We start from the raw sequence: 23,997 nt of genomic DNA, 5'->3' as shown, positions 1-23,997 counted from the left end.
AGCCTTAGAAAATGGATCTAGTTAAAAAAATACAGAGCTAATCGCTGTATTAATAGATGCGTCCTGTGTCCAATCTAGGCCCGTGGGGACATATCCATGATACATTTTTAGGAGATTCACATGCAATAAATGTACACACATCAAATTTAAATGGAAAACATCTAAGGAGTCAATGGTTTTACTAATAGTCTGACATCTACATTGCTCAATCTTGCAATAAAAATAATGAGAATCACAAAACCATATGTAATTGTTTGAAATCTACTTCACAATGTTTCCATCTATGTTTGCATGAGAGTTCACACTTTTGGGGATTCACAAAGAATCCCAGGAGTAGAAAGATTTAAATCTTATAGATGGACTCTAACTGTGTGCCTGACACTGGGGAGTCCTTCAAACTACAAAGGGACGTCAGAGAGTACAGGAGTGAAGCCTCAGACCAGGACCAGGGGTGAAGGAGAGGACACTGTACATATGTCTTATACTCTATAGACAACTGAGTACATGCATTCTTGTAATTCATTGTTGCTTAAGTTGTAACGCTCAAGTTGATACCATTGTGCGCTAGCTGGGGACATGGTTTGTGTCTTCCCATGTGTAGGGGATCAAAGCAGAGAAATACCCCGGTTTAATTTCGCTAAATGTAACAATACTAACGGTAATGTGGTAAAAGTGTTGGCAGGAGATCACTGATGGCCACAGTCCTACATACAGGCTTAGAGCCTCTGGCCTTTGCTGGCCTGATGGGATTATGGGTCCTCTGCACTAGGCTCTTACTGTAGAAGAGGGGGAAGTCTCTCAGGGGGTATTGGAGCTGTGGGACCTGAGTGTTGGCTGTTTTGGGGTAGGCCTTCAAGTTTGGACTCACAGCCAGTAGATGGGGGGAGTTGCTTACTGTTTGGAGCTCAGGTTTTATTTCTTGGGGCGGACCAGGCTACATGATGTTGGCCATGAATATGGACTGTAGTGTGGGGTGGAGAAGGTGCAGCTGTGGCAGGAGTGGAATGCACAATGGGACGTTCGTGCAGGAGAACGTGGGAATTCATGACTCCTGGTTGGTAATTTATGACCTGGAACATCTGGGATTGGGCTAACCCACTAAGCGGCAAAAGGTGTATTCATACCTCCACCACAATAGGGCTTCCATGGCCCTCCTTCAGGAGATCCACACCTAGGGGTCCTGTATACCACATCTGCGTCGTAGGTAGCAGGTCCAAGTATTTGCTAAATCATACTCCAGTTGCACCAGGGGAGCTTTGATATGGGTGATGCCTAGGGTCCTCTTTCTTGTGAAAGAGGTGAAAATAGACCCTGAGGGTCGCTATGTGATAGTCCCTGGGACACTGGATACCAGGGATGTATGCCTGGTGAATGTGTACGCTCCCCAAGGTGGATGATTCTGAATTATCTTATGGGGCGGTATTGTGTGCAACCATGAAGCTTGTGAGCTCAGCAATTACGTTGGCTGGTGACATGTATTGTATTATAAACACTGAAATTAATCATCTCACCCCTAAGGTAGATACTAAACCAGCAATGGCAAGTGCACTTCGAGAGCTGATGAGGGGACTGGGACTGCAGGATGGATGGAGAATGTGCTACCTAAAGCAAACCTATTCATGATATGTACCTGTTACCGGGACTCACAGCCACATTGATTATTGCCTACTATAAGATGTTTAACTCCAGTGGGTGGAAAATTTTTCCTATGTAGCTTGTTACTTGTCAGACAACTCGCCTCTGCAGATCTCTTTCTGGATGCCTAGGCAGGTGCCTACGGTGCTGTTATGGAGAATGAATGTGGAAGCGTTGCCGGCTAGGTGTTCGCGGGAGAAGTGGGGAAGGTGATACATAATTTTTTTTATGAGCACTACGGTAGCGCATCCACAAGATCTTTTGAATGGAATGCAATAAAGGTGGTGCGTGGTGAATGTATGAAAGGTATGTATGGGGTTAAACAACATCTAACTAGGTCACTGGGTGGGCAAGAGAAACAGCCTGGTACCCCGGAACAAGAGATAGTTGAACGACTCCTCAGATTGCCTGCCTGGCATGAATGTAGAAAGGAGATGCTAGACACTTGGGACAGACTAGACAAATTTGTTCATACAACTTATAGGAAGAGACTCCATAGGAAAGAGGCAAGGCCAGCAGGATGCCGGCCACGCTTATCAGTGGACACCAATAATGGGACTCCGGAACAGGCATGGGCGTATAATGACCTCACAACAGGGCATCTCTGAGGTGTTCCCAGAGCATCTACAGGAGGTGTATAAAGAACCACAGGCTGGAGGTAATCAAGAGAGGATTGCAAACTTATCTGCTATAAGAATGCCCTTTTTGTCCAGAAATGTAAGGAATAGTCTGGACGCCCCCTTTGCAAAAGAAGAAATCATAGCAGCAATAAGGGCAGTGAAGATGGCCATGCTTACCAGATTAATTTTAACAAGGTAGACTATAATTTTTGTTTGAGGCAGAAGGATAGATGTGGAGTTTGTGGAATTTTGAGCCTACAAAATACCTTATGTATCCTAGTTTTATGGGTGATCGCAAACAGTTACCACTTTGTTTGCCTCCTGGTACCATAAATAAATGTATACTCCTTAAAGATATAGAATTTAAGGACCGCTACTGGATTCGATAGGGAAGAAAATACCCTATGGCTCATGGGGTATATGGGGAAGTCCTTAAATGGGAAATTATTTTTCGAGTGGTCAAAATGTCAATAAATATGTTACTGTTTATTTTCTAATAAATCTAAAATATTCCTAAGTACATTTTTCAAACTTAAACCTTTCCTGAAACTCTATAAGATTTTTTTTATACATTTTTATTGTCATTTCCAAATTTACATTATCAGCATTTACTCAATGCGTCGTATCACACTTTCGCTTACAAATATATCTTCTTTTGAAGATTCACACCACTCCCCTTCAACCACTCCCTCAGGCCTTGGCACCTTTAATGTGCGATAAGTACATACAGTACCGAATTGGCATTTTCACATGGTGGATCAAATGACAATGATGCAATTAAAGCATATATGTAGTGAATGTCGTGGGTCCCAGCAGATTGTACACAGCATTCATGTCTACCCCTCACTCCATGGCACTCTCTTGTTTTATGGGGGCAACTCGTCTGACCGTGTCAGCAGCTCCGAAAGCATCGCTGCCCAAGCCCATAGGTCGTCCACCAGTTTATCATCCCCATGCGTCTTACTCATGTGGCTATCTTCAGCATTTGTCTAGTCAGCCATATCCTTCAGCCAATCAGCAATTTTCGGCGCTTTTAACAAAAGCCATCCAATTACTATTCTACGCTTTGCCAGCACCCGCCCCAGAATAAGGAATTTTCTACTTAATTTCTTTATCTTTCTAATAGGATGTGTTCCAGCAGGCACCAACCCACCTCTCTGGGTATCCCCCAACCTGTGGCCATGTTCAGCTTTGCCCAAACTTACTGCCAGCAGTCATCTATATTTGTGCACCCAAGATTATATGCAGGAAATCCGCTGCCCGCCCACTGCATCCGGGGCACTCCTGGGAGCGCTCCGGGTTTGTGGCGCGTAGTACACAGGGAGAAAGGTATACCTCGTGAATCACATTGCATTTCAACAATTTAAACTGCGCATTGGTGGATGTGGCTTTTATGGCCTCATGTATCCCCTCCCAATCTTTCGTCGTTAGCCAAATCAGTGGTGTAACAATATTTGAGGGGGCCCCCCTGCAAAGCACATGGAGGGGGCCCCCCTGACGGCCTGGTCGGTCACTGGTTTTATCAGGGGGCCCTTGATAGTCTGGGGCCCTGAGCCTTAAAACGTCTCTGGATGGCATTGGCCTTTAATGTATGCAACAAACTCCCATCCAGTAATGGCAGCTTAAGAGGCAGCAATTGTGACCTGGGGAAAGTAAAAGAGTTTCTAGCAAGAGGCGAGCCCAAGGATATGGCCCCATAAACATGATACGTGGCAGAGCACTTAGAATCAGACCTGGGCCCTGACATGGAACAGGAGCTGAGAATGTACTGCTCCTGAAAGGAAGTGTGAAGGAAGATAACAGCCCATCAAAAAATGGTGGGCATGTAAATGCAAGTCACAGGGGTACCAGACAGTCCTGCAGGCAAAGGGGCACAAAAACCCACGCACAAAAATAATTTAAAAAGATGTCTTGCAGGCCGTCGCATTGGTTCGTACTTGGAAAACCAAAGACATGTACATTTCAGTAAGAAGCATCCAAAACTGTTCCAGCTGCACAAGATTTCTAACAAATCGTAGATAGCTGTAAGTTTGTTTTTAAAATATGTGCAAACATGTTTTTTTTACCAATACACTCCTTTGCCATATAACAGGCCTGTGCGACCAAGCACCACTCCACCCCCTCCTCCCCCACACATATAAATACACAAAAGACATATACTGAGGTGGGGGTCCTCTGATGGAGCAAGCAGCGAGTAACCCCAAAAAACCAAGCAGTGCCATCACAACCCCAATAGGAAATCCGCCCAAACCCCTCTCTCTCACTTGCAGTGACCAGAGTCACCAGACTCTCCATTAAAGAAGTAATCAATCAATCCAATGCCCTCACTCACAGGGCTGCATGAAGGCAGGCTCGCAAAATGCATATACAATATCGTGTGGTAAGGACAAGTTTTTTTTTAAATATGGCTGTTGCTGAGTGGCCCAAGTCTTGCAACGCAAGCAGGCCTGGGGCCCTAAATAAAAGCATCGCCCACTGCAGTGAAGTAGAGAACATTCCAAATAGTACTCAAGTAAACACTACACAAAATAGTCAGTGAGGGCATGGGACTAATACTATTCGCCTTGTTGTCTCTGGGAGGTCCGCAGCAGCTCCCCCATAACTTCCTGTAGTGGCAATGTGTTGGGACCACGTTTCTTGCCTTTCTTATCCTATAATTCATGGCTAGCTGTACACCCCGGCCCTCCAGCATTGAGCTGGGAGCATGGATGCCCGTGTGCAAGTATCCTACTCTTATTCTGATACCTTCAGATGCTCCTGGGCTCGGCCCAAAGGCGCTATCCCAGTCTGCTCATTACACATCATTACAGTGATGATGTGCTGGCAGGCTTCCCAATATTGAACAGGGCTACTGAATCGGTTGGGCCATTTTAATGAACATGAACATGCAGTGACAGGGCACTCCCAGCCAAGAGCCACCCTGCGGGCCACTCTTCTCCAAGATATGTCATATGGAATCCTTCTGCAGCTTCATATGTTCAAGTCAGGGTATGCGACCAGCATTAGAATATTTTAGGGTAACACCTTATACCGCTTGCTTGCCCCCTTGCTACCCTGACCTGGACCAGTCAATCTGTCTCCATCCCATACTCTGACTCACCTGAGGGCTGAGGCTTGCAGCTTAGGTGGCACTGGCAGGCACAGGCGGGTGGCAGAAGACCTGTCTAACAATTAACAAATTAGGGCCCCATGGTCCATGGGTCTTTGAAAGTGAAGCTTAATGTGCCGTTGTTGCAAGTGTTTTTCGTGTTCAAATTTGCGATTCCCTAAATGCTATGGAAAAATAAGGAATCGCACAAGTTTGCAATTCTTTATTTTGGGAATATTTCATACATTCCAAAACGTGCAAAACGGCCGTTTGGGAGTCGCAAAGGCCGAAATTCTGCGAATTTCGGCCTTTGCGATTCAAAAACGGCTTGATACATATGGCCCTATGTCTCTATTTCCATAACTTCCATTCTGGGCCACCCTTCCCAAAAACAGTACTGGATTCTAGTCTTAAACTTTCAGAGCCAACGTAAGCTCCCACTGACATAGTTATGCACGGGAATGTATCCTTTAGAACGATTCATGAAAAACTGGTAGCAAGACTTTCGTTTTGAAGTGAAACTCATGACACTGAGCAGGCTAACATTTGGCTGTCAAGGTTTCAGGAAGCACATGAAACTTATGGGAAGAGACCACTTTCAGAATATTTCCCATGTTCTTTTCACTAATAAGACCAAACACCTCTGCACAAAAATGCTGCATTGTTCCAGGCTATTTTTAACATCCTGCACCAGCGTGCAGAGCCCACCCTCACTTTGCCATATTTACACTAACCTCTTTTAGGAGTAGAGATCGCTAGCTGGCCTCGAGGAAGTTGCTTTCAACCGCCTTGCTGCTGGAAGCCCAGGTCACCTGCACCTACCCACCATTTTATTTATGAGGCAACTACTGAATTGGTGCCACGCCGGCGAGACAGTGTAGTGCTGTGAGCCCTACAGCTACTGCTTGCTGAATGGCTGAGGGGGTGCTGGAGCACGAGGGCTGCGGGGCCCATATTTCGTTTTAGGCTGCCTGCCCATAAAGTGACTGTGCCAAATCTCACGTGCAGGAGCTGCTATTTTATTGAACTGTAAGAATTGCCAGTTTCAAATTGGAACACGTCTATAGCATCCGCCAAGGCAATAAATAGATTGTTAGGGTAGAGATTTCATAAAGTATCACTCTGCCATTCCATTTATGTAGGGACATAGAACGTTCTATAAGTTTGAACAGGCCCAGAGGCACATGTCAGATGCATTAGGGAGCCCTCTTCAGTACGACCCACATTGCCCGCTCCCATGCCCTGCACACCAGTCTAACCCCATGTGGTAAGGTTGTCGGAGCCTTTGCCCCCATCATCAATAACTATGGCAGTGGATCCCCACTGCAGATGCCCCTCAACAGTCTGCGTGCCTAATTGTCTTGATCGTCCAACCAGTGGGCTGCATGCTACAGTTGTGCAGCCAAGTAATATTCCAAACAGGGCAGTTCTAAACTGCTCTTCCGCCTTGTATGCTTCAAAGTAGCAAGGCTAACTCTCTTTCTCCCAGTGGCCCACAACAACTCTACAATCAACCTGTCAATACCTAGAAAGAACTTCCTGTCTGTTTCAAATAGGGTTCCTTGGAAAATATACAAGCAGCGAGGTAGTACTACAATCTTTCCCATCAAGGAGAGATAGAGTGTATTCCAAAATGTTATTGTAGGTTTGAGGCCATCAATCAATCTGCCTATAATAGCTGCTTCAAAATCTTTAGTCCTGTGTGTTACCCGAAACCCTAGGTATCTTACCATCTCGTTTCTCAAGGGAGGTCAAGTTGTGGCAAATTCTTTACCGGACTCCCTGCAAGTATCCCTAACATGAACAATTTTGACTTATTGCAGTTCACATAGAGCCCAGTGATTCGACCAAACACGGCGAGAACTGCTATCATGATGGGGACCGAAATACAGCGGGCTACGCAAGTATAATAATGCGTTATCAGCATAGAGGTATACCACATGTGTGGTCTCCCAAATTTAAATCTCCCATCCCTGAAATGCTGTTCTTAATCTGCAGGGTAATGTCTCCATTGTCAAGGAATTGATATGGGGTTAAAGGGGCCCCACTGACGGATCCTTCGGCTCAGAGCAATGCTACGCAATACTATGCCCCCATTTGCATCCTTGCTGTGGTGTTCCATACAGTAGTTGCATGTCAACCTTGAATCGCACAGCCCACAGAAACCACCATGTTAGGAAATCGAAGGCGTGTTCAACGTCCAGCAGTGCAAAGGGAAACTAGTCTCCCTTCAAAGTAGGTGAATGCATCACCATTGACAATCTCCGCAGATTGCAGAGGGTATTTCTGTGAGGGATAATCCCGCACTGATCTTCCTCAACCAACTGGGGCAGATACGCTAACAATCTTGTGGCTAATATCTTGCTGAGAATGTTTGCATCCCCATTGAGCATCGATAAGGGGCTGCAGGAGGACACCACTGTGATAGCTCTGTTCTGCTTGGACAGCATCACCATAAGCGTCTCCTTCATGGACAATGGAACCTCCCACCCCCCCCCCCATCCCCGGCCTCAGTATAAACCTCCAATAGGTGATCATCCATTCCCCCATTAAATGCAATTGCAATTTTTTTCTGATATATTACTTAAAGTTGAGTTCAGTGAGCCAAGTGCCATGTCCCACACACCACCACAAAAGGTTTAGTGTATTTTCCATTGCAGTATATGTAATAATTATGCGTATGTATTGTTTATACATCCACATACAGGGAAACAACATTTAACCAAGGAACATAACTTAAGGTAACAATTTGACAGTAAGCTGACAAACTGTTGTTGAGTGGAGTGAGTTTGCCATTTATTTGATAATTAAATTGAAGAAAAACTGAGGCAACCTAGGATTGCCCAGACGAGCTCACTAATTCATCTAAAGCGTTCTAACTTTGTATAACTGTAAGGGTCCAGACTTTTGTAGAGACATCATAGGTGTTCAATTCATAGAGTTGGTGTATTATCCAAACAGATTTAAATTTAGTATACAAATAATCACCAAGAAAATTATGTAGTAAACGTAAACAAGATTTTGACCTGGCAAAAAAGGTTTATTTAGTGAGTCACAAAATGCCAGTTTACATCTGCACTATAGGTTGCAATGGCAGGCTATATCTACTATAGTGGGAGACAAAATGAGTGTTGTAGACCCACTAGCAGCATTTAATTTGTAGGTCCTGGGTACATGTAGCACCATTTACTAGGACTTACTAGTACATTTAAAGCTCCAATTAGGTGAAGGCCAATTGTTTCATGCTTTAGGGAGAGAGCACAAACACTTTACCACTTATTAATAATGTTAAGGTGCACAGAGTTCTAATACCAACAAAAAGTTTTCAACAAAATAGGAGGGGTGAAGGCAAAATGTTTGGGGGACTACCACCCAAGGGTGTCAGGCCTGAGAGTTAAAGTGGAGGCTTTTTTGAAGGGAGACAGGTTAACACTTAGTGGCCTATTTGATAATGTTTGACCTCAGGTCATAGGTGAACTAGTGGAATAGTGGTGTAGGATTGGCAATAGGGGGGCCAAGGGAGCTTTTTCAATGTTATTTCTTAGTGTGCCCATTGTATTTGTTTATATTTATATCAAGTTTTTGAATGGATTTTTGGTTGGCAAAGAGACTGTGTAGTTAAGTTTAAGAAGTACTGATTCTTTGTAGACTCAAAATGGATCTTAGGAAGAGTTCTCATTTACCTTGATACCAAGCTTGAGTGTGGGTATTTATTTTGGCACAAGTGCAGGTTGTATTGTAATTCATGGAATAAATACTGCAAAGAAAGTGGTGCTTTTTCAATTGAAGTTTAGACTGGTATCTTTGTGGGAGGATCAGACAAACCGATACAGAGTGACTGATTTTAAAACATTTGTACAAATCACTGATAATTCTTTTGCTGGAAACAAATATCACCAGTTGACTTAAAAAATGTTTTACCTGATGAGAAAAAAAGTATTCACTTTAGCAACTTTTAGAAATTGAAAAAGCTGTACTTTAAATGCTGTGTGTAGTGCGGTTTATTATATCAGTGCATCATTCATAAATAAATAACTACGGAATTAAATGTAACCAAAGACTGAATGACCGCAAAACACCTCTGGCACAGAGAAGGAATGTTTTGATTAATTCAATCCTTTAATCCTTTAATGGATTTATGTAGCATGTTCACAATGTAATCTCACATTCTTCAATTTGTCTTATTTCTGCAATCATCATAATAACTAGTCTCACTGTAATTCATCATATATTGTAGAACTGATCGTTTATGATTAACCTGCTTCCTAATGTTTTTCTGAAGTTACTGTTGGCAAAGGTTCATTTAGGTATTTATATTCATTTCATTAACTGCATCAATTTGTAGGACAATATGGATTCTAAGTTTTCATTCATTCAGGCAGCTGCATTGACATTGTATGGTGATGATGTGGGAAAGTATCCTACAAAATATTTTTCAACAACAATCTTTTCTCTATTATCTCTGTCTCTTTTTTTTGTATATATTTATATTTGAGTTCCCCCCCCCCCATTTCTGTTGTACAGAACACATATGAAAATTCATTACATTTTACCATGCAGGACTTATCACAAATCATAGAAAAATTATACAAATAAGTCAAGCATAAGAGATAACGTATAAAAGAAGGCAAAGGAAGACATATAGTTACAATAAAACAGAAGTTCAACACAATTTGTCTACCCTGGATCTCTCTCTTTCCACTTCTGTATATGATCCCATATCTCATTTCCAAGTTTCTTACCTATTCTGCCACTCCTTGCGTAAATCGCTTTCTCAAGGTTAAATGCAGCTAGAATTTGTTTAACCACTGGTGGAAAGTAGGTGGCAATCGGTCTAGCCATGCTGTAGCAATATAAGTCTTAAAACAGCTATAGCCAAAAAAATAAAATACTGGTAATTAGTCTTACCTAGTCTATCCTCTATTCCTAGGAGTATAAGTGATATTGTTAGAGAGATTTCTATTGTTAATGATCTTTTAAGGAATACTTCAATTTCCTCTTGGGTTGTTTTTAAGTGTGGGCAAGCAGCAAACATATGGACTAAATCAGCCTGAGTACTGTCACATCTCGGACACGTAGTGCCAGCTACTCCTCCCCACTGCACCAACCTGGATGGAGTGTAATACAGAAAATACAACGTTTTAAAGTGCTGTGCCTGAAGTGATGCTGAGCATAATAATTTCTGCCCTAGTTCCAAAGATTTATAAAAACTTTCCTTCTCTATACCCACTTTTTGTATCCATTTGCCTTCATATTTTTCCAAATCATTTAGTTGATACTCTATTAATTCTGAATAAAATGTTTTAATTGTACAATCTGTACCGGCCTGTATAGTGTCCGAAATTGAATTTGTTGCAAATCCCGCCGGCCCTCCAGTTTTTGTCAAAATAAAACTTCTAATTTGCAAATATTTAAAATAATGGTTAGTATCCAGCCCGTATATTGCTTGTAAATTATTAAACTGCATCACCCCCTGTGCTCCTATCAGATTATCCAATTTGGAAATCCAATGGTTATCCCAATCCGAGAATACTACCTCTGAAAATATATCACCAGGAAAATTTGGATTATTACTCATCCTAGTATAGGCATTATATCGTCCTAGGCCAAATTTTTTCGAAAAGGAAAACCAAACCTTGTAAGTGGCCATAACCGTTTTGAATTTAATTCTCTTAAAATAACTATATTCTGTAAACTTCAACAGAAAGTTTTACGCTTGATCCCCTAATACTATTGAATAAATTGCCAGTGTTCCTAACTCAGAATATCCTTCACTCTCTGCTCCTCCAAGCAGACCTGTCATATATTGGAGGCATGCTGCCCAGTAATATAATTTTAAATCCGGTAGAGCCCACCCCCCTCATTCCCTCGGTAGTGCCATGTATCTAAGTGCCCTTCGAGTCTTCATCTCTGTCTCAAATAAATAAATGCTGAGGTACAGTGCAAGCCTTTATATGAGATTTACAAGGCACTGGATTTACACATCAAATCAATTAACACCTGTGATTTCCTCCTATTAGCGAGCTTAGTTTGAAAATATTTAGCAAACCGCATGCTCACTCATTGAGCTGAACACAAAGATATATTTAGTAATTTCTAGGTCAGTGCATTGAATACCAACAAGATTGACTAATCCTCTCATCTTTCGGAAATGGAGAAATTGAGAGCAATTCAATTGTATTTACTTTGTTATATTCTATTTAAGGTATTTCTGTAAGACACACCAGTCTGCTAAATATGTCAACATTAACGCCGTTTATTTATAGTTCTTAGAAACGGCTGAGGTGCTGTATGAAGCACTATAGAAATGAGAACTAATTACTAATATTTTCTGTGCTATCTTGAATATAGTGTTTACTGTATCACAGACTTATACAGAAAAGAAGACTCTCCGCATAGAGCCTTGCCACATACATTGTCACATGCTCTCTTCTGGGATGAAAGAACAGCTGCATCAGGGCTGAACCTTTTCTTCAATCTGTGGGGCATTAACCAAGGTCAGCGCTTCTATTGTGCACTGTGCTAGACTTCAAGTGATAGTGGGTCAGGTCTCAACATCATTGGAAAAGAACCTGGAATTGGAGGTCTTGGAGTTCAGTTCTATGAAAGACTTCAATTTGCAGAAGGAGGAATTAATGGAGCTAAAATTGAAGAAGTATCACTGTGGAGCATTTTCAGAGAAAATGTTCTTGATTGATTTGTTAAAAAGAAACCTATACAGTAGAGTGCAAAGCAAAGGCTGCGGGCACAATAACGGAATTTTGTGTTCCGCTCATCGGCAGAAATATACATTTCCAGTACGCAAACCTATAGAGTAATTTGACGATGAACCTTGCTGAAAGTCGGTACACAGAGGTGGCAAAATTTACAAATATGAGATGTTACATGTTTGTGAGGGCTACAATGCCCCTCTCTAATCTGCAGCTTCATTTTCTTTAGCAACAGGTCCAAAGCCACAAAGGGGAGCTGGGGGCAGAGGAAAGGTTGAAGTTTTAACATAGAGACTGTGCTCACATTTCCAGCCCCGCCGGCCATGCATGTCAACGCCGCAGGGACACGCCAGTCGCTCTGTTATACTATGGCTACCATGAACAAGCTTGGCATGATGGCAAGGACTCCTGCCACATACTGACATCATTCAGGAGCACAGAACTGACAAGTAAGGGATTGCAAAGGCCACTTCTCATCAGTGCTTAAATAGGAGTGGGAATGTAACTCAGCAGTTCACTCCTCAAGTAGCGAATGACCGATGGCCTAAGGGTTAGCAATGCATAAAGTGGACACATTGCTGCCCCGGCCTATATTACAACCTCTCCTTTGGCTGACCTGCATCAGAACAGGAGTTCCAGGGGAAATGAAGGTGTGATTGAAGCACATTGCAATGCATTTTTTGTGATTTGGAGAATCTACATATACCACAACCATGACACGCCCACAAAGGCAAATAATTTGTGGAGGCAAGATGCATGCAAATCAGAATTGAGTGTCTGGATTTGTGCCTCCTCAAAAAGCACTTGTGCAAAGCTAGGAAAACCTGGCCAGTGTCTCAACACAAATCATGTCATGGTTTTGAAATGCGGAGGAACAGATGTTTCCAATACACTGACTTACTCTTCATAATTTCTCACCGTTGTGAATAATGGTCAGATATTAATCTTTACTTGGTTTGTAATTGAAAAATGTTTAATTAGATCAATATTCAACCAAGATATTCAAGGAATCCAGTGCAAATACATAAAAAATCCCAATCTTTTGGTACAAACTCGGGACTGTTTTACATCCATTTATAGGCAATGTCAATTACATATAGGATGCAAGAACATTATTTGTTCCTATTTACCACATTCTTTGTACTTTTAGACCTTTTGGTCGAAAATAATTTTGCATAATGTGTCATTGAAATATCCTAGAATGAGCTGACCTCCTGCATACCTTTAAGTGATGTATATCGTTATCTAAACCATATATGTTCAGCTCCTTAACACCAAAACATGACATTCTAGGACACAGTACCAACCACTCAACCTTTAAACATTGCCTGAACTTGTTTTTGTATTTTGCTTTTCATAGTATATTTTATTCTGTTTTGTTAGGCTACAAGGTATCATCCTTCTTAGTCCTCTTTGTTTAAAATGTGTGCAATGTATAGCTTGTACATTTTGCCTGCGCTGTTTTAAACCAATTAAGCAGGTTATTAATTAAGGAAAAATAATATTTTATTCAGATTCTATTCACTTTTTGGACTCCAAAGGCCTTTATGGGTGTAAATAAAACACAGACAACAGATTTAGATATGAAGTGTGTTCAGAAGTATATGAGAGAAGCTTACATTTAAATACTACTTAAGGGTTGCATATGGCAACAAAGTCTAGAATATTTATGAGTAAATGTTATTACTGTCCATGCCACTCTTCCACAACCCACTCCTTACTATAGGAATAAACAGCAAAGCAATTGGTTTTCATGAAACAGTATTAGTAGATTTATTAGGCAGATGGGAGTCTTGCACATCTGTGAATTTTAATTATTGGAAAGGCTAGGTTCCTGGGATATAGAATGTAGGGACTTTAGGCATAAAAGCATTCTTACTGTCCATCGACCTATTGGACGAGGTGCCTCTATGGCAGCTTGAGAAATGTCCAGAAGTGCACCCAGTGCTGTTTAACTCCGGATAACTTGGAACCCTTAACTGATGGTTTATTTCACAACGCTGATAATTAAGAGAAAATGAGAAAAGGCCTAATGAGTAGTTTCAAGCTGATTGAATTATGTGGCATATAAAAAAAGCTTTGAAATTCTGTTTTATCAGAAAAATACTCAAGAATCAACCGTACACATAGACAACAGTTTTATCAAGGAGTTCATAAAACCCATCAGAAACTTCAGGTAATTACGAGTGTCATGTACAAAGTGTTTCAGCAGTTGCAAACCATCAAATTTGGCAAATTAGAGGACTGGCGTATGCCAAAAAAGTTTTTGAAATGTACTAAACTCAATTAATTCAGAAAAGGTTGTTTTCAATGGGGTTAGGAAACAACAAGTCATCAGTATTTCAAACTGGTGTGTTTAGGGTGGCCCTTCCAAATATTGATTCCTTTTGGTATGTATTAATGTTTTGCAACCAGAATTCGTCTGTCTTTAAAAAGGCTGTCCTGGCCTTGTCACAAAGAATGCTTAGGCTCCTATTGTTTCAATGATGTGTACACTGAGACTCACAAGTTTAAACTGACTACCCAGACCTGAAACACTACATATAATGTTGTTTCTTCTACAGCTTATTCTTCAGATTGCTCGGGATCTCTGAATATTCTCCTATACTATGCTCCTAAAACCCTACATGAAAACTTGACCTTGACTAACTGCTGATTAATTCCTCATCTTTATTCCTTCAGACTGACCCTCTCCTTACCTTACAACCTCTATGTGCCTTCTATTTCTGAGTATCTTCTGAGTAGCCTGTCTGCATTAATTTCTCTAATTGTAATTCTGCATATGGCTCACATCTCATTTCATAGATCACAGCTTCTGCTTTTCTTAAAACCCTGTCCCTGCAAACTAACAATGCCTAACCTCTACCACCCTACTTATCTCACAACCATTTGCAATAAACCGTACATCATCTACTTGTGATCACACCTAATTGGTATTCATTTTATTCTACTGCAAAGCAACTAGAATAAAGGCATGATTTTTTTTCTTCTTGAACACATATGAATAATACCAATAACCAACAATATCACAGAATTAACTACTGACCTTGGGTTCTGGAGTCTCGTGTTACTCACCACAAATCGCTTGAATTCGTTATATGGGGTAGTAAACGCTACATGGATGCAATTACAATGACAAACATTTACCACCAACTCAAAGAAGGTGGCAATCCATTTGCAAAAGGGAAAGGGGTATCCAAGGGAACCCTTTTGCTTTCTGAATGTTGACAAAAAAGTATATAGGTGTAGGTGGTGGTCCCAATGACTGCATGCTCCAAAAAAGGTTTGTGTATATATTTTTTTATTTACAACCCTTTTTAATATATTTTAAATGCAACTTGTTTTCCTTTAAGAAAAACGGGCTGCATTTCTTAAAAAGATTGATTTATTTAAAATGATTTATAGACTTGGAGGACTTCTGATACGAGCTGCCCACCAGCCCTGCGGTTTTGGCCAATCATAGTGGGTGCATTCTGTGGCCTACTTGATTAATATTGATGAGGTATGTTGAATTGTGACATACTGCAATTCTGTATTTTGTGAACTGACCAATTAGCAGATAGGTTGGTTTGCAAAAACAATTATCTGGGAAAGGTAAGTGAGCAATTTGTGATCACGTTCACCGAATCAATTCTCTATACATGAGGTCCAAAATGTGGAAGGAAGCAATATTTTGCTCAGCTGGTCCTCTGAGTCAGTATTTGATCCAAGGGAGATATATTGCCTACAGATAGTCTTCTGTACTAGATACAAAGCAGTCAGCAAAGGTTGTGTGAGGTAGCGTTCACCAAAAGTATTAAAATAGGGGAGATTTAATTGTAAAGCCCAAAAATGAAGTGCCACTGCTCGATTAGTAGATTTGTTAAGGAAACTGAGTGCCAAATTCTGCGGGTATAATATAACAATCGCCTATAAAATGAATTAAATACATCTGTTCATAATTTCTACTTTTCAGTATAAAGGCATTCTTTTTTTACAGCGTTCCTTGATGTTACTCAACCAATCATTGTAGGAGAAGACAGGAGTAATGTTGAAATAGACAGGAATTGTGGAATCTTTCCTTCGGTATGTACAAACTCACCCTTTCAAGATCTGGGAACACAACATGACTGAAATTGACTTGGGTAGCCCTGTGCATGCAATAGGTAGGAACAGTCCTCCAAGGCACCAATCGTAAAAGCTTATTTTCCTGCAAATTGTTAATATGTGCCAAACCTTGGGCACTGCTTTTAGAAATAAATTAAACCTGAAATAAGAATGAAAAAATATTCTCACCTGCCTTGTTTTCTGGCTTGGTCTGACGTTTTACCTGCTAGATCTAGAGGAGCCAGTTTCCTGATTTGTTCTGAAAAACACTGGGGTATGTTGTCTGCTGTAGGTGTAGTACCTGCCTTGTTGGAGGAGTCCATATGACATAGCACTAAGGAGTTGGGCTTTGTAGTTGTACATAATGTTTCTGCAGCAAAAGCATTATTAAATCTTTAGATGAAGAGCTTAGATCTCAAAGCTCTGTTTGTATCTGCTACAGGAGGAGCTTTACAACATCCCCTTTGAAATTGGCCTCGTTTTGTGCTCAGTGGCGGCCCCTCAGCAAAGGTGGAGGAGCGTTGCCCAACTACTTTTAAGCAGTGCAAATAAGAAAAACATAAAATGATAGTAACTTTGATTTATTATCATTTTATGTTTCTGTGCTGCTATGCAGGTGGGCGGGGCTGTTCTGCTCTCCGAGCTGGGCAGGGGAGGAGTGGTTTGCCTACTCCTAAGTGCACATGACTGGTTGGCCGGCCCTCTGTGACCGGCCAAACATGTGTGCGCACTTTCCCTGTTCTCCACGCAACCTGCATTGCAGCCGGCATGGAGAGCATACCCAGGCGCCCATTCCCTGGCTGAGTGTCGAACCACGACGCTCAGACCAATCACAACACTGCATTGCAGCATTTTGATTGGTCAGGGGAGCCCTGGTTCTTACCAATCACAATGCTGCATGCAGTGCTGTGAATGGTCAGGGGAGGCTGGCTGTGCTTCCTGTTCCGGGAGTCCGACGGAGGAGAACAGGAGCAGAGATGCTGGATCCTGCGGTAAGGCAGGTGTTTATTTATTTACTTTTATTTACAAAGTGGCCCTCCTCCCTATGACCCTTCCGCATCCACCCTGCCACCCACGAACTGGGCCGGCCACCATCTGCACGTTAAATGGTACATTTAGACTCTTCAAGTCTGAAGATGAAGGATGTAGGGCCAGAAATCCACAAACGTTCAAATGCTTGATCACAACTGTACAAAAGCAATGTGTGATAAGCTCTGCAGTGAATCCAAAAAATATGATTCACTGCTCGGATAAAATTCCACTTCGAGAAATTTCATCTGAGCAGGACTCTCCACTGAGGGTTTCTGTACCGTTGATGTGTGGCCTGGGAGAACTCCCCTGCTTAGGCCTCTGACCAAGGACAGCAGAAGAGATGTGAGCAATGTGAAATACACAACTGAAAAGCCAAATGAACTAAGCCACAAAAAGCATTTGACAACTATGTGTGTTGTGTACTTCAGCCTTAGGAAATAATGTTCTACTGGAATGAACTTTCTCCTGGCATCAAAGGGTCTTCATTGTGTTGGGGACAAGATGTGGCCTATTGGCTAATGTTCCTGGCCTCTAAACATGTTAGACCAAGCTTGAGGTCCAGCCTTGGCTCAACATCCTGTGAATCTGGGAAAAGCACTTACTGTTCCTGAAGCAAAACTGTGCAGCGTTCTTGGATTCTATAGTAAAATGGCCCAATGCCTTTCGGCCATGTCACGCTACAAAACAGCCAAAACAAACATGTAATCTTCATTTGAGTCTAGCTGAAATTGTGGTGCATTGAGACAAGAGTCTTCCATCAGAAGACTATAACTGGTCTACAAGAAAACTTCTAGACATCAAGGAACCTTGTTCACCAGGACTAATGCTAACACCGGAGCAGCATAATCCACTTGCTTCACTTTAGCATAACTAATCCAGAGTTTGCTACTATTGTTATTTAAACATGGTTTGGACTAAGCAATGTGTATTCCAATACATTCACTACTGTTTGAGTTGTTAACATTAACACCGGCATCCCAAAGTACAGCTCTGAGGAGAATTTCTTATAAGGTATTATAGGTGTTCACCTAAAGCACAAATTACAATATTAGGTCAATCTTCTACACCGACCTAATCAGGTGAGTACTAGCAGTCCTGCGATCTATTGATTTGCATGATTGTAGTCATAAGTTATGATCCCCTCCAACTATTTTGTGATTAATATTACAACATTAGTCATTTCAAGAGTTGCTTGAATAAAAAGATGCTATTAACTTTTTGTCGGTTTCTGATGCTTCGTCGTTGATATTGTTCAATATATATTCATGAACCTTTTAGATGAATGTATCATTTTCCTCCCACTGTAATAAAGCGTTCCTTCTGTCTAATGATTTGTATGCCACAAATGGAATTATAACGGCCATTTATCAGTATATTACAAAACAGTAATCATGCGTACGCATTTAAAATGATGTATATTTGTAATACATTTGTTTCAAATTTAATTTGTTTCTCTTTAGAAATGTCAAAAAATAAAGCTTTTGCAACACCTGCAAGTCACCTTCAAAACCAGCAGCATCGCTTACAGGGCCTTAAAATTGGTACCTTAGCATGCCTGGAAGAGAAAGTAGCCACACCTTCAGACTGAAGATGAAGAAAGTCAGGCCTTCTCTATCCACATATCCAGGATCCAGAACCACATCCTATCAGCATCACACTGCCTTATACCTTTCTGCTATTCCAAGAGGAGTTTGAACAGACATCTCTTCAGGAAGCTCTACATCCGCAGACACAATGTGAACCTATGTAATCCTACCAAACACACCAATTTGATGGACTGAGTGCTGAAGCTTTTTAACCACTCACCCCCAGTCAACAGATCTGAGTTAAATCCATTGTTCTGGTGCTCACTACACCACTCCAGTTTGGACCCAACCATATGCAATCTAATTAAGCAGTAAAAATGTAATCCTTTTTTACTACAGTTCATGGGTGTTTTAAGGCCCATGCAGTGAAATTTCTCCACGATGAGCCACATGCGTGAAACCGCGGGCATGGGGCATGTTGTCTCCCCTCTTTGTGAACTGAGGGCCTCATTTACAAGAATCTGACGCATCAGCATTGATGCATCAGTTTCCTTGCGCCTGTGACAAATGCCCTTCTGACACCATGGGTGCACTGTATTTACAATACAGGGGTCCATGGCTCAAGGATTAACAGATGAGTCAGAAATTCTGACGCATCTGTTGGCACAAAAATTACGCATTGCTGGAGTTGATCGTAAAATTGCCACAACTTCAGCAACGCGTCAGAACAAGTAGGCGATTATCATTGTAAAAGCCCTGTGTCATTCCTTACGCCTTGTCTGAGCACGGGTAGAATGACCGGGTGAAACGTTATAAATTTCACTGTGCCACTTCTATGTGGCTTTTGACATTGGAACATCTACCCTGCATACATTATACCTAACGCTGGTATAATGTGACACAGGGCTCTAAAAAAGGACACATTGGGCCCAATGTGTCAGCTTGTAGCTATGGAGCAGTGTGGCACACTGCTTGCTCGGCCGCTGCACCAAAAAAAAGTAACACAGTGGTGGAGCAAGGGCCTTGTAAATAAGCCCCCGAGTCCTTAACCCTTTCGCTGCGGCGGCTATTCCGCCGCAGCGCTAAAGGGGCGGGGCGGCCGCCACATGCTGGTGACAGAACCGCTCCGTCACCAGCTACAGTTGAGCTGTGCTGGTGACGGAGTGGTTACGTCATGACCCGCCCCGCTCATTAAAACTGCCGCGCAGGCGTGAAATCAGCGCCGCCCAGGCGTGAAATCAGCGCCGCGCAGGCGCGGCGGCCGGGCCATGACGGAACCGCTCCGTCATCAGCACAGCCCAACTGTAGCTGATGACGGAGCGGTTCCGTCATCAGCAGGGGAGGGGTTAAAGTGTGGAAATTTACATGTTGGTTGTAGAAGAACAATACTGCAAGTGCACTCAGATTCATTACTTAAAGTCCGCAAAACATCATAACAGAAAAAAACCAGCAATCATTTTACCAAAATAACCTGCAACTTCTGAAGTCATTTGGGCACTTCAAGCACATCTATGGCTCCAGGGAGTCTCAGGTCTGATGTATGCGGGTGCACTGCAGAGACGTGAGCGCGCCTCAGACTCTGAAAGTTTTCTTCTGCTCAATGCTTCCTTTTCGAAGACAAAGACATATTTTGAATGTCAAAGCTCTTGCTCACAAGAAGTAGAGGAACCCCCACTTTTGCAGACACTCTCACAATCAGAGCCTGTCACTAAAGGACATTGAGTAGCGCCACATGAAATCACAAACATCTGCATGGCCATTCATGCTTGAATATATAGCGTTTGATCATAAAAATAAGTCAACACGCCTCAAGGCGCTCTAAATTTCTTCTGATAACTTTAATCGGACAAATTATAAATCACGGCCTAGAATCCTGCAATATAGGCATTTAAAACATAGACTGCTTTAGATGACAGTGACACAATGGAGCCTTTGTGACGTCGAAAGCCTGTGCATTGTTCCGTTCGTGCACAGTAATTTCCTCGGTCCACTATAGAGTAATAAAGCCTCACGTGTTCCGGTTTTTAGACTTAACTAGGTCGACATCACACCCCTCACGACGACACGTGCCTTGAAGACAAATTAATGAATGTTGCAAATTAATTAATGTTGTGGGGGAAAAAAAAAAGGACCAGGCCCCCCACCACACCACAGGACTCGGTGTCTCACAAGAGCCCGGCACTGAGTGACACAGCTGCCGTGTTAGTGCACGGAAGGGTGTTCTTCCGGTCATCTTGTGCATATGTGCTAGGAGCTCCCAAGCGTGCAGAGAGCGTGCCAAAGGCCACCTATAAAACAGACTCCTTGGCGTAGATGTGTCCTCTAGCCCATCCTCCGCCCACCGGAAATGTCAGCTCTGATCTGCTAAACAATGGCTCGTGGCGCTGCCGAGCATCCTAAGGGCCAACGGAGTGAACGTATGTTTGTGGTTCAACTGCTCTGTCTGATGCCAACCACAGCCCCCCCTCCCCCACCGCTCCCGACCCCTCGACCCACCCCCACACACACTCCGGCGAACAGTGGGCGTTGTGACTGAACCATATACTATATTTTTCGTACAGTAAAACAGCCTGATCAATGACTTGTTTCGTGAGAACATTTTATATTACAGCAAGTAAGCAAGGGAGCACGTTGAGTGCAGCAAGGGAGCACACCTTAAAAGACAGAAGCATGCACGTTGTGTGTGTGAATGGATGGATGGATGGATGGATGGATGGATGGATGGATGGATGGATGGATGGATAGATAGATAGATAGATAGATAGATAGATAGATAGATAGATAGATAGATAGATAGATAGATAGATAGATAGATAGATAGATAGATAGATAGATGACGGACAGATGGATAGTCGGATGGATGAATTGATGGATGGGTGAATTGATGGATGTATTTATATACATATATGGGGGGGTTGGGAGAACAGTTAGGGAGATGCTCTGGTGCCATGGCGCACGCGTTCAATGACGTAGACTTATGTAGACTTGAGTAACTTCTCCAAGGGACGCCAGGTTTGCGCTTCGATGCCACGCCCCCCGCGCTCTCCGAGCCTAATGCCCTTATGGGAACAGATGCCTTTTCCACACATTCACTTTCCCTCGTATTACGCAGGGGTTTTGTCTCTGGTGTACATAAACGCCCCCTTAATCTGCTCCCTGAGCTGGGGATAGCAGCAGCGGCCTCTTAAAAATATCTGGATTTCAGTGTAATTGTACATTGATCTCTCCGGGTGGCAGAAGGCCAGGGGCTCTGGGGCCCGGGCTGACCCACTCTTTCCTGACACGTTTTATTCCGCCTCCGATAGATGAACATCTCTTTTATGGATGAGGCTGCGGCTGTCGTGTCTGAAATGCCAACGTTTTCCCCCAAGACTGACTCCGAAATGTCAGTGCGGGCTTATCAAAAGCCATTTTTGAATTGATAGCCCGAGTGAGCGCGCACTGCCTTCTTTTGAAGCCACATATGGACGTTTCGCCGCCTGCCAGGTGTACAAAAGAGACAATAAAGTCTCCTAGGAATGACCTTGCGCGAGGCTGCAAGCACACTCAGGCTCGCGGAGAGCGCGCGGGAGGGAGGGACCGCATCTGTTCACGGCGCACATTCTGAATATGCATGAGTCCGGGTTCCATGCCAGGGAGGAGTGGACACTCGCAACATCTGCCCGGCTGGCAGCCCTCGGCGACTGGTGCTGAGAGCTGCCCTGTCTGAGGCATCTGACACCCGCGGAGACAGACTGTCGCGAGATCACAGACCGGTGCGGAGCAGCAATGCGGTGCGCAGGGGCCAGGCCACCAGTGGTGCAGCAGGTGCAGTGGCGCCCAAGCTCGGGGCCCATTCGAAGAGCTAACCAACAGTCAGAGGGCCTTTTAATTTCTTGCACTGGGGGCCCTTGGGACCCTTGCTCCGTCACTGGTGCAGTGACATCACTCATAATGACGAAGGGGCCGTTTATGCCACTTTCACGTTATTAGTGCACTGCGTTTTCTGCCCACTGACCTCCGCACACGCGTGCCTTGAATGAACCTGGGTAGAGGCGGACTGGTGTAAAACTCACATTCATGCATGTGATAAGAAAAGTTCCCTCGGACTAAATGATTTAATTCAAATAGTTTTGAATCCTGGACTGGGCACATTTGGGCATTGTGGGTGTCGCATTGGCAGCGCTCTGGCTCTTCTGCACGCCCCTTCTTAATGTGGTAGTGCCCACCAACATAAAGCAGGCGCTAGATAACACCATTGGAGACCAGTGGCACACTCTGCCCGAACACACATGCACCTGTGTACACACTCGTGCGCAGTGTGTGCACTACTGCAGGGTCTGTGCTTGAAACAAGGTGCCCTGCCCTGTCACAGGCTGCATGCCAGCTTAAAGAATGACCCCCCACCCCCACCTTCGCCGCCAGAAACACAACATGCCTCGTTGCTTGATCATATGAGGCACACGTCTGGTTGGTATGTGCAGTTCCATTGAACATGCCAAACTATGCTCTGCGCATGCAACCCTGCTCATTCGAGGATACATTCGAATCCGAAGCGCAGCGCAGTACGGGCGGTGTGCGCAGAGATGGAACGTGCCATACATTACTTATAAACTTGTGTTTACTCACCAGTCTTCCACACATACATCACAGCCCTGCTGTCCGGCTCACTCTGCGCCTTGACTCCCCAGATTCCAAACAACAAAACCATGAGCACTCCGGTGCATGGGGCAAGGATGCCGACCCCCTGCCAGCGACGGGATGAAGCGGCGCCTTTCTCGGCCATCCCCAGACCGTCCGCGGGCAGCTCCCGGGCCCGCCGTCAACGCGACAGAAAACAAAAATACACCTCAGTCAAGCAATCCGTCCTCCTCGGGGCGTCTTCTGGAGGGGCAGAGAGGCGAAGCGCTTTTCCTGCTATTGTGCATAACAGCCAGGGAGGAGGCTCTGTCTAACGCCCAGGAACAATAGACCCCTTTCCTGCTGTTCCTGCCTCTGCTGCTGCGGTTCGCCCTGGTCCTCGCTGCTGGCCCGGCTCCTCTCCCATCCATCCAGCGCAGGATGGCAGGCAGCCTCCTATCAGCTCAGCGAGACAGCTGTCCGCAGGGGGCTCCAGCTGACTGAGCAGGTTAGCCTGCTCCGGGAGGGAGCTGCGGTAATCTACACCAGATGGAGAGACAGGGAGAGGGAGAGCGAGAGAGAGAGACAGGAGCGAGGACAGGGACAGCCTTTACTAAATTATGCAAACCCAGGGCAGTCGGGATGTGTAATTTCATCATTACAGCAATATTACCTCAAAGGCACGCTGATTACACGCCTAA

The 23,997-nt window shown here is 43.5% G+C and overlaps 1 protein-coding gene across 1 annotated transcript in view; it reads right to left on the bottom strand.

The window, feature by feature from the left end:
• THSD7A (thrombospondin type 1 domain containing 7A) overlaps positions 1 to 23,780 on the bottom strand; it is a 959,544-nt gene extending 935,764 nt beyond the window's left edge. The window contains exon 1 of the mRNA XM_086941983.1: positions 23,306 to 23,780. Within this exon, the coding sequence (XP_086798109.1) occupies positions 23,306 to 23,462 (157 nt within the window). The 5' untranslated portion in view covers positions 23,463 to 23,780. The remainder of the gene's footprint in view (positions 1 to 23,305) is intronic.
• Positions 23,781 to 23,997: the final 217 nt, after the last annotated feature.

This window comes from Lissotriton vulgaris, chromosome 10 (genome assembly GCF_964263255.1).
Source record: "Lissotriton vulgaris chromosome 10, aLisVul1.2, whole genome shotgun sequence".
Lineage (NCBI taxonomy): Eukaryota > Metazoa > Chordata > Amphibia > Caudata > Salamandridae > Lissotriton > Lissotriton vulgaris.
Note: the sequence above shows the minus strand (reverse complement) of the source record. Positions and strands in the feature narration are given on the sequence as shown.